Source organism: Eulemur rufifrons, chromosome 15 (assembly GCF_041146395.1).
Source record: "Eulemur rufifrons isolate Redbay chromosome 15, OSU_ERuf_1, whole genome shotgun sequence".
In the NCBI taxonomy this organism is placed as follows: domain Eukaryota; kingdom Metazoa; phylum Chordata; class Mammalia; order Primates; family Lemuridae; genus Eulemur; species Eulemur rufifrons.
Window position 1 is genome coordinate 44,943,147 of NC_090997.1, and position 12,147 is coordinate 44,955,293.

The window sequence follows — 12,147 nt, forward strand, 5'->3', positions numbered from 1 at the left end:
TACACACTCACGCACCCATGTGGGTAAGAGAGAAAAGACATTAATTTGTTTAAAAAAGACAAAACAACAACAGAGATTATCTTAAGCCTCAGTGGTTCCTGGGATGAAGTAGGGGGAATTGACTGCAAATGGACAAAGGGAACTTTTTGGAGTGATGGAAATGTTTTCTGCCTTGATTGAGGGACTAGTTATATGAGTGTTTACTTGTGTCAAACTGTTAAGACAGGTGTGTTTTATTGCAAATTATACCTCAATAAAATGAAATTATTAAAAAAAATACTGTCTCTACTTTTTTCATTTATCTCCAGATATCTGTTTAGTGATCAAGTTATAATATTAATAAGAAAACTTCTTCAAACAAATCACAATATTACTGTCAGTCAGAAAGTGTTTATTGCATTGGTTCTCAACCATAACCATACATTAGAATCACTTGGGGAACTTTTTTTTTTAAAAAACATTTTATTTTGATATAATTGTAGATTCACTGGCCAGGCGTGGTGGCTCACACCTGTAATCCTAGCACTCTGGGAGGCCGAGGCAAGAGGATCGCTTGAGGTCAGGAGTTCGAGACCAGCCTGAGCAAGAGCAATACTCCGTCTCTACTAAAAATAGAAAGAAATGATCTGGACAGCTAAAAATATATAGAAAAAATTAGCCAGGCATGGTGGTGCATACCTGTAGTCCCAGCTACTTGGGAGGCTGAGGCAGAAGGATTGCTTGAGCCCAGGAGTTTGAGGTTGCTGTGAGCTAGGCTGACGCCATGGCACTCTAGCCCAGGCAACAGAACGAGACTCTGTCTCAAAATAAATAAATAAATAAATAATTGTAGATTCACATACAGTTGCATGAAATAGTATAGAGAGTTCTCCTGTTCCCTTCCCCCAGTTATCCCCAGTGGTAATATATTACATGTAGTACAGTATCACAACCAAGGAACTGACATTGATATAAGCCACTGACCTTATTCAGGTTTCAACTTGGGGGACTTTTAAAAAAATACAGGTTACTGTCCCTTATCTGAAATTCTTAAGACCAGAAGTGTTGCAGATTTCAGATATTTTCAGATTTTGAAATATTTGCATATACGTAATGAGATATCTTGGGAATGGGATCCAAGTCTAAACACAAGGTTCACTTACATTTCATATACACCTTATACACATAGCCTCAAGATAATTTTATACAATATTTTTTTAATAATTTTGCACACAAAGCAAAATTTTGGCTGCAACCCATCACATAAGGTCAGGTGTGAAATTTTCCACTGGTGATGTCATGTCAGCCCTCAAAAAGTTTCAGATTTGGGGACATTTCAGATTTTAGATTTCTGGATTAGGGATGCTCAACCTTTACCAATATCCTAACTCTGACCAACTGAATCAGAATCACTGGGAATAGAGTACAAGTGTTGGAATTTTTTAAAAGCTCCTCACAGGCTTATTGAGTATTTATACTCAATATTCAGCATTGTGAATATTAATTGCAGTGGAAAGATTATTATGTGGAATTACGTATACCCATGTACTAGTTTTGAATTGAAAAAGGAAAAACTGAACTATACTATTGTTTCACTAGGAAATAAATGAGAACTTGAATATATAGAATAGGATTTTTCTAAATCATCACATGAGGCAGATCTTGAGTGTTAATCCATCATTCTGAGACTAGCCAGATAAAAGACTTGTGCTCAAGGAGAATAAAATAGTAAAATACTGGTCTAATATGGAGAGAACAGGGTAGAAAGTATGACTTATAATAAGAATCCAATTTCTCATTAATGGGAATATATGGTAACATAGAGCTTTATACCCTTATAGATTTATTTTTTAAAGAAACTTGAAGCTTTCTTAATTCTTTGCCCTCCTCTTTCCCAAAATGAAAGGCAAAAGTGATGGACTTGAAAATAGTGAACGAATAACGACATTATAATTTATTTTTAAGTGATTGACTCATGAACAAATTTTAATGTTATACATTGCTAAACTTACTAGATATAGTTTGGGGAAAATTGAAGACACGTTCCCTCATTATCCACGAGGGACACATAGCATGCACTGGCATCTGACATCATCAACACTGTAATCATAACTAATAGAATTGCTAACATTTTTTTGAGCATTAACTATGTGCCAGACTGTTCTAAGCATTTTATATGTGTTAGTTTGTTTTATCTCATCAGCAAACTATGAGTAATGTATTATTATCTCCTTTAAAATATATGAGGATATGTAGACATAGAACTTTCTCAATTAAAATGTTGGTAAGTGGTAGAGCTGGGATTTGAACCCAACCTGATTCCAGGGCCCATGGTCTAACCATTACTTAATACTGCCTCTCATAATATGAGGCAAGTTTTTGCTTATAACTTTTTGTATTGAATTTCAACTATAATTTATTGATTATAGGTCTTAGCATTATTAATAGTAAACCTAATATGTATAATTATATAATTTGAACTTTGCTTTAAAAGTTCATTAGGTTTTTTTTTTCCTTCATTGTGTGGATCGAAGACCAACAGATACTGTTATAATAGCAAAATCTTTGAGAATTGACCCTGATTGTAAGACAGATGGAGCAGGAATGAAGGAAACATATCCAGATTTTAGCACTTGCCTTCACTGGCTTCAATTTTTGAAACAGATTGCCTGAAGGAGTAGGAAGATGCTTTGCATTTTGCCCACCATCTGTCCTGACTTTGAGACACTTGGCATGTGCTTAAGAGAAGACCATTAACTCTCCTTCTCTTCAGTATTCTGTGGATGACTGCACAAACAAAACAGCAGCACTGGCACTGTAGGAAATCTTCACACTGAAGTATAGAGCTGTGAGTAGGAGCTGAGGCAGGAGGAAACCTGACAAGAGTGAGAGCTTCACATTCCTCAGTTCCTCTCAATGCTTTTTTTTTTTTTTTTTTAACCTACCTGATCTGTAAATAATGGAGAAGTCATGGTAACAGGTTAAAGTATTCTACTACTATTGTTTTCCAATATCTAAGAGGTATTCCATTATGTATTTTGATGCAACATTATTCAGCACATTAAAAATTCGTGTCTTGATTTGCCACTTTAACATTTTACAACAGTTTTACCCATTATCAATGTAAAATGACTATTTTTCTTCTATTTAAGGCTGTCTTGTTGTTCTGCTTTGTCTATTAATAATATTGCATCTCCTTATTTTCTTTTTTGTTTGATTTTATAACTATAACCTTGTCTACTGTTTTACCTTAAGATGACTTCAATATAGTCTAAGACTTTTGATAAAATTAAAAATCAAGCCAGGCTCAATGGCTCACAAATGTAATCCTAGCACTTTGGGAGGCTGAGGCAGGAGGATTGCTTGAGGCAAGGAGTTTGAGACCAGCCTGAGCAAGAGCGAGACCCTGTCTCCACAAAAAATAGACAAATTAAGCCAGGTGTGGTGGCATACGCCTGTAGTCCCAGCTACTCAGGTGGCTGAGGCAGGAGAATCATTTGAGCCCAGGAGTTTGAGGTTGCAGTGAGCTATGATGACACCACTGCACTCTAGCCCGGGTGACACAGTGAGACTGCCTCCAAAAAAAATGACACTTTATAAAAACTCTGGGTCAACTATGATTAGAAGAAAGTTCCTTAACATGAAAGAGAAATTCTATTCCAAACTATCAGTTAACATTAAAACTCGATGGTAGAATACTAACAGCAGAAATTTAACACCATGAAAGCTTTAGCTGTTGCAATAAAATATGTAGCAGTAAACAACAAGAAATATGAAGGAAAGTAGAAAACTATAAGGCATCAAAAATATTAAAGGAAGAGACACCTGTGATGTTTTTGGATGTGAACTTTTTAAGATATATTAAAGATGTTATTTCTCCCCAGATCAGTCTACAAATTTGCTTTTAACTAGTCAAAATGTCAGTGAAGTTATTTTTGAGAAGTGACAAAATTAATTTGAAAGAATGGATTTAAAGTTTTTTGAAAAAGAATAACAATGTTTGGTGGCAGTGGGACAAAACCTGAATCTATTTAATATTAAAATGCACTACATACAAAGCTACAATAATTAATACAGTGTAGGGCTGGTATAGGAATAAGGTTGGATTCAAAGAAAAAGTTCAAAAATAGTTAAAAGTATATGTAAGTATTTAAACTATAAGGGCATGTCAGGTCAGTGGGAGAAGGATGGATTATTCAGTGAATGAATGTTTTTCAAACCAAAAGTCATAATCCATGTGTGAGTTAGGAAATCAGTTTAGTGGACCATCATAAATTGTTTCAAAAACAGGAAAGAAAACATTTGTTATTCCATGACAAGGCTGAGTATTGTTTCATGGGACTTAAGTTTTTGTTTGTTGTATGTATGTGTGTTAGATTATGGTGTAAAATGTATTCCTTAATGTGGATCGTGGTTTAAAAATGTTTGAAAACCACTGCAGTAAATGGTATTTTGACAAATGGCTAATCAGTTGGAGAAAACATTCAAAAGGGATATAAAAATATAGAGACAGAATAAATGACAGACTGGACTAAACTGTCAATGGAACAAAAATATAAGGATAGTAGCAGTAAGAATCATTTAACAGAGGAGAGTTCAAAGCAAATGTATGAAGCAAAGTATACAAGGTAATAGAATAGGAACAAATAATGCAAACACATTAATATTAAATGTATATACCTCAAACCAAAAACTATTAAATGAACTCAAACCATTAAATAAAAACTGTTAGAAATTCAACCTGAAGATAGTTAGTATGATAAAAATAAAAGGTGTATAAATAAAATTCAAAGGATATTGAATGTTACCTATCCCCAAATATATATATTTTTGATGCATATAAATTCAACCTCTATCACTTTGTGACTTTGCACACAGTTTCTAGCTTTTACTATGTAAAAAAAGAAACTGATTTATTTCTTTTTGTGTTTTTAGGGGACTATTTTAGTAAAGGGAGAAATGAGTCTGAGGACAGTAAGCTTCGATTCGAAACTTATCAGTTGATATGGCAACAGATGAAATCTGAAACTGAGGTGAATAATTTTTTTGATAATATTTCCTATTTCTCTGATACCATAAATCTCATATTTGTTGCTTCCCATCTTCTTTTCCATCAATTTACAAGAGCACTGATGAAATACAGGTCAAGTATAATCTGTGTATCCTAAAAAACCCCCTGCTATTTCAAATATTATGCATAGCTCCAGGTACTAGAACATGTTTATAACTGTTAAGACAAGGAGCTTTTAAACGGTGGCACTCTTAAATTATCTGTTCAGTTATACAAGTATGAAATCAAACTATTTCTGAACTCCTTCACTCCTTCATCCTCGTATCCAGTTACCATGTTCTTTATATTCTAGCTCTGAAAAATTTCTTCACTGCAGCAAATTGGTGGCTCTAGTGCCAACATTTTGAGCCGATTGCTTGTTTTGTTTGGCTAACAGTGTTACAGTTTCTGTTTTGTTTTGGGAGGGTTATGCACTTTCCAGTTTGTTACTGCCTCCCACCAGTTTTTATTGGTTTATACCTACTGGCCTTGCTCATTCATATATTCCATGTGATCCTTGAGGGTATTTGGGTTTGTGGATTGCAGTTTAGGTCCCCTTTATTTCTTAACCCGGATTGTTATAGTATCTTCCTAGCTTGCATGCTTGACTCTGGTATCAAACCCTTCAATCTGCCACCAGCCCTTATGGCACCATTGGCCAATTTAGAAAAGTCCTCCTATTAGGCAAACACAGCCCTATGCCAGGCCTCAGGGATTTTCCAGCCCTGCTGCCAGATTAACCCTGATCTAATCATGCCTTTATTTCACATTCCTTCCATGTTTCTCCCCACAGGGTAAAATCCAAACCCTTTAACATCATATATATTTTTTCTTGGTCTGGACCTTTGCTCATTTCCTACCACTTCTCATATTTTTTGAGCTTAGCTGTATCTGTGGTTCACTAGATATTTGGTGCTTTCTTCCTTCCTTGCCTCCCCCACTCCTTATTCCTTCTAACTTTCCTTCACCTCCTGTCACCTCCTCTATCACCTGCTAATGCCTTGGTTCAAATATATCATCTCCTTAGCTTAACTTAGATGGTCCTACCCTTGGCTCCTATACTATGGCACTCTATACAATGTATCTTCATTTTAAGTGTTCTTGTTTAATTTGTTTTCTCTTTTAGGGCAGAGGCTATCTTTCATTCATAAGGTGGTTAGTAAATGTTAGTTGAATGAATAAATGAGAGGAATTTTTAAATGGGAGAATCCAAAGTGCCAATCATTAGAGATTTTAGGAAAAAACATTTTTTTATTTGATCCAATTTTTAACATGAAACATTTCTTTGGAACTGAATCCAAAACCAGGAAAGACATATCAGATTACTACCACCAATAATAATTCATAAAGTTTTGTGTTTTCTTTATAGCGACTACAAGAAGAATTAAATAAAAACCTGTTTGACAATTTAATTGAATTTCTGCAAAAGTCTCATTCTGGGTTCCAGAAGAATTCAAGAGACTTGGGCTGTCAAATAAAACTCAGAGAAATTCCAACTGCTGCTCTTGTTCTTGGTATGTATGTGTGTTTGTTCATACGTGCATGTGTTTATTTATTTTTTTTATTTTTTATTTTTGTTCAGACAGAGTCTCACTCTGTTGCTCAGGCTAGAGTGCCGTGGCGTCAGCCTAGCTCACAGCAACCTCAAATTCCTGGGCTCAAGCAATCCTCCTGCCTCAGCCTCCCGAGTAGCTGGGACTACAGGCACACTCCACCATGCCCGGCTAATTTTTTCTATATATATGTTTAGTTGGCCAGATAATTTCTTTCTATTTTTAGTAGAGACGGGGTCTCGCTCTTGCTCAGGCTGGTTTCAAATTCCTGACCTCGAGCGATCCACCTGCCTCTGTCTCCCAGAGTGCTAGGATTATGAGCCACCGCGACCGGCCTATCTTTTTAACTGGTTTTTTATTGTTGAGAATAGTGGGAAATAACCTGTTCTGATAAACCTTTTTTATCTCTTTTATTTATGGAATTAAACCAACTATAGTTTATTTTGCATACTTTCAAAACCAATACAAGTTATTTACATCTTTACAGGTGATCATCCATCTGTGAATTAAAAGGAACTGATTCAGGCTAGGCGCGGTGGCTTACGCCTGTAATCCTAGCACTCTGGGAGGCCGAGGTGGGTGGATCGCTTGAGCTCAGGAGTTCGAGACCAGCCTGAGCAAGAGCGAGACCCCGTCTCTACTAAAAATAGAAAGAAATTATCTGGCCAGCTAAAAATATATATAGAAAAAAATTAGCCGTGCATAGTGGCGCATTCCTGTAGTCCCAGCTACTCAGGAGGCTGAGGCAGGAGGATTGCTTAAGCCCAGGAGTTTGAGGTTGCTGTGAGCTAGGCTGACGCCAGGGCACTCACTCTAGCCCGGGCAACAGAGCGAGACTCTGTCACTAAAAAAAAAAAAAAAAAAAAAAAGGAACTGATTTAGCCAGTTCTCCCTTCAACTTTTTGTCAGAGGGGAAATATATTTGTTTTATTCTTCCATAGATATGAAAGTATATGAGATTTGGATTTAGTGATAGAGAAACCACCAGTGTGTTATTCAATTTTTATACTTTTTTTTGGTCATATAGTCAGTTCAACGGAATTACTCTGTGACTTTAATTTTATTTTCCTGTGCTTAGTTTTTCAAACTTAGATTGTTTCATTGTATTGATGTTAATTGCCTAGAAAGGGGTTTGGATGAATTATGTATAAATTGCTTTGAGATTGCAGGTTATAAATTTCTTAGGCACTTAATATCCAGCATTATTATCCCATCTTTACTAAACATGCATTCCAGGATAATGGGAAAAAATTTCTTTGGAATATTAGCAAATTTCCTTCATTTCTTTTGAAAACAAAGTTGAATTTACTTGGGTTCCAAACATGTTTTTCATTTCACTTTCAATTTATTTGTTTAGGATTTGTTATACTAGCGGGCTCTGAGACAAGAAATTAATTCTCTTATTTAATACTGCCTCCAATACTGTTCATTATCCATATCTTATTCCGGATATTCATGACAATACTTCTCAAACTTTAGTGTACTTATAGATAACCTCCAGGGATCGTATTAAGGTGCAGATTTTTGTTAATAGGTCTGGGGTGGGGCCTGAATTTCTGCTTTTCTAACAAACTTCTAGCTGATGCCCATACTGCTTGTTCTAGGACTCACAAAACTCAAGAGAATGATTTTTACAATGTTTTGGACCCACTTTACAATGTAGTCTGCCATCTAATTTCAAAACCCCTTCTATTTATGGATGATAAACTGAGGCCCAATGATGCTTTGTTTCTCTACTGCCAGGTTGCAGCAACTGGAGATAGAGGGGGAGTTGGTACAATCAAGTGGAATGGCCTGATACGCTGTGAAAGCACTGTTCAAGTGCTTGCCCTGCGTGCAGTCAAAAAGGAAAAAAGAAGCTAATGGAAATCATATTTCAAAATCTTGGTCTCAAGAGAACATTTTTCAGTTAAATACATTATTGATTATCTTGTTTGCAATAGACAAGTCCATTGTTTTAAGGAATATAATGTTAAATAGCCCATGAAATCAGTCAATGAAAGACCAGATAAGCCAGTCTTTTACGGAATTCCCAAATTTTTTCAGGGATGCATTATTACAATCACAGACCATATGCATACTAGGAATAGTTTTGATATTATAAAAATAATCTGTATTCAAAGAATGCTTAAACACAGTGGCTTGTTTTCTGTTTTCAAAAAGGTAGCTTTTATGCTGCCAGCCAAGGTAGCTCATGCATATAATCCTAGCGACTCAGGAGGCTGAGGTGGGAAGATGGCTTCAGCCCAGGAGTTCGCGATCAGCCTGGGCAATGTTGTGAGACCCCATCTCTAAAAAATAAAAATTAAGAAAAATTAGCCAGGTGTGGTGGTGTGTGCCTATAGTCTCAGCTATTTAGGAGGCTGAAGCAGGAAGATCGCTTGAGCCCAGGTATTTGAGGCTGCAGTGAGCTATAAATGTGCCACTGTACTCTTACCTGGGTGACAGAGCAAGACCCTGTCTCTTTAAAAAAAAAAAAAAGGTATATATCCATTTAAAAAATAATCTGCTAATATTTTTATTTTAGCTTTCCTGAAAAAAAAAAAAAGGTTGTTCATTGCTGGCATGGGTGATTCTATAACTTTTCTTTTTCTTCCAATCAATGGGAGTTTTACAGTAGCAAATCTCAAACACCCTGAAGGTGCTTGCTGCTAACTGCCTTGGCATCAAAGGACTTTTTAGAAATCACAGATTGTTATGTTAGGGAAGATAGCAGTTAACAGAATTTTTTCCAAAGTAGTGGGGAAATTTCCACTCACCTTTGATAACTGTATGCAGTGTACTAAAACTCTGATTTGCAGAAATGAAAACAAGGGATTCAATAAATATGAAAAGGACCTATAGTTTTAATTTTTTTTTAGGTTCTTCCTTCAGAAATCAGCTTGATGTCCACTTTACCTATTGTGTCTAGTATTATGATTGCTAATAGTATTAATTGTTGGATTCTCCTCAGTTGTTAAGTCAGGGTCACAGGAAGGCTGGAATTCATAGCTCTTTATTTTTGAATGATTTTTTTTTTTTTTTTTGAGACAGAGTCTCAGTCAGTTGTCCAGGCTGGAGAGTACAGTGGCGTCATCATAGCTCACTGCACCCTCAAACTCCTGTGTTCAAGCGATTCTCCTGCCTCAGCCTCCCGAGTAGCTGGGACTATAGCTGTGCTCCAACATGCCCTTAATTTTTCTATTTTTTGTAGAGACGGGTCTCACTCTTGCTCAGGCTGGTCTTGAACTCCTAGCCTCAAGCAATCTTCCCAACGCCGCCTCCCAGAGTGCTAGGATTATAGGTGTGAGCCACTGTGCCAGGCCTCAAATGATTATTTTAAATAGTTCTTTATGAATTTGACAAAGCAATGAAATTACTCCTAAGATATTTTCAAGGGTCATCTACACATCCCCAGTAATTTTTTTGAAAGAAGAATTGCACTAAATACATTTCCTGACAACTGTAATGTGTACCTGTAGATAGCTGTGGTTAATGAATCAGTCTTCATTTATGCAGTATAATTTCTTGGTTTCTGTTATTAATCATGTTTTTTAAATGTCCTTGGTAATTTGCTTGATGTGTTATATATCTTTTGTTCCTGTTAAATTGTTATTAACAAAAATGATATTATATTGATGTATTATCCCATAGGTGTGAATGTCACAGATCATGATTTAACATTCAGAAGTCTAACAGAGGCCCTTCAAAATAACGTAACACCTTATGTAGTCTCACTGCAAGCTAAAGATTGTCCAGGTAAAATATAAATGTCATAACCTTAGTGAGATATTACAGATTTCTTCCATCCATTTCTTGCTCTCTCTCTCTCTCTCTCTCTCTCTAGCTTTCATTATTCTTTTTTATTGGTGGGAAAAACACAGTGCTACATTTTTGGCAGGCTGAGGTTTAGTGGCTCCCAGAGTAACCTTGACTATTGCAGGACTCTTTACCTCCTTTTGCTTTCTTTATCCTGGTCCCATTTCTGCCATAACAGCTTCAGTGATAGTAGCAGTCCAAGCATTTTTACAAGATGTATTCTTTGATCCAGTGGAACTTTTAATAAGTAGAAAGATTTGGGACAGGAAGCTAAGAATTGGGGGATGAGGAGCTCTTGTGTAGCTCAACAGAGAGTAGACTACATGGGCTCATGTTTATAGCTATAAATCACCATATCCTCCCACTTAGAAAGGCCACCATGCTAGAAAAGGAGCTAATCTTGAGGGTCTGAAGCTATTAAATTATAAAGAATATGCACACAAATGTAGTAAAATTTGGATTTGGACTGATTACAAGAGTTTTATGTGCTTATATTACTTTCATATTCATAAACTATTGGGAATTAAGTAAAAGCCCCAAAGGCATCTTCAAAAATGGCTATATTAGAGATTTATAATCAGTAAAATAATTCGTATAGTAACACTTATTTTTTTTTTGAGGAGACCTTGATAATCGTTTGTTGTCCAATGTAATTTAAATACATATTCCCAAAATAATTTCTAGTTTTCATGTTTACACATTTACTTTATGTAGCCCTTTTATTATAAATAGTACACATAAACTTACATAGTATATAAACTTCGGTCTAGTCTTATTCTGAATTAATGAAATTTAAATATTAAGAAGAGGGTACTAAGGACCATTAATAGTTAAGATATTAAAAGTTATATTGTTGGTAAGTATAGAAAAACACATGCTATGCAGATAATGTAATATACCAATCAAGTTTCAGGAGCTTTAATTTTGTTTTAAGAGGAAATAAGCTTTCTTTTTATATTCTGCAGATATGAAACATCTTTTGCAAAAGTTTTTCTCACAGTTGATGGACTGCTGTGTGGATGTAAAATCTAAAGAGGAGGAAAGTGTTCGGGTCACCCAGAAAAAGACACATTGTTCAATGGATTCACTTTGCAGTTGGTATATGACTGTCATACAGGTAAATATAAACCAGTGGTTTTCTCCCAGGAAATTGACATATGATTGATGGAGCTTGGAATTATATTAGACTTGGACTGTTTTGTTCTAATAAGGATATGCTTATGCAGCACTAGGTGTTAATTTAATAGCAGCTATTTATTTTTTCTAAGACTACTAGAATTCAAAAGCATTCTTTTATTAATATGCAGCCTAATTCTTGGTAAGTGCTTAGTTTTTTACAGGGACATTTTATTTGTGGGAGAATGTCATCAAGTGACAAAAACAGAGTATCAGGAGTCAATTCTGTTGCAGATTCTCTGTGACAATGAGTATAACTTTAATCTCTTAGGTTCCTCAATATTTGCTTTTGTGCAATAGAACCATGCTGTTAGTACCCTCTGTCAACTTAGTTTTATGAAGAATAATATTTTTTAATATTATTTTAGAAGTTATTTTTAAAAAATAATATATATTTTTTAAAAATATAATTTGTTTCATGTTTAGAGTTTTTAGAGAATCAGTGTAAGTAAGTATATTCAACAAACAGACAAATAGAAAGAAGTTCCATTCTACCATGACAGTATCTGGTAAGAATGAGTAACTTAGGTGATTCATTGGGTAACTGCATCATAAAACCACAGCCTTAGTTTATGATGCTGTTTAGCCAGA

At 35.4% G+C, this 12,147-nt stretch overlaps 1 protein-coding gene across 3 annotated transcripts in view; it reads left to right on the plus strand.

Annotated features, from left to right (window-relative positions):
- Positions 1–12,147, plus strand: part of ORC3 (origin recognition complex subunit 3) — a 63,065-nt gene that overhangs the window by 5,495 nt on the left and 45,423 nt on the right. For 2 of the 3 annotated variants that reach the window (XM_069487653.1, XM_069487654.1), the window contains exons 3-6: positions 4,915–5,012; positions 6,399–6,543; positions 10,216–10,320; positions 11,346–11,497. In XM_069487653.1, the coding sequence (XP_069343754.1) occupies positions 4,915–5,012; positions 6,399–6,543; positions 10,216–10,320; positions 11,346–11,497 (500 nt within the window). The remainder of the gene's footprint in view (positions 1–4,914; positions 5,013–6,398; positions 6,544–10,215; positions 10,321–11,345; positions 11,498–12,147) is intronic. The other variant, XM_069487655.1, reaches the window with a different exon arrangement.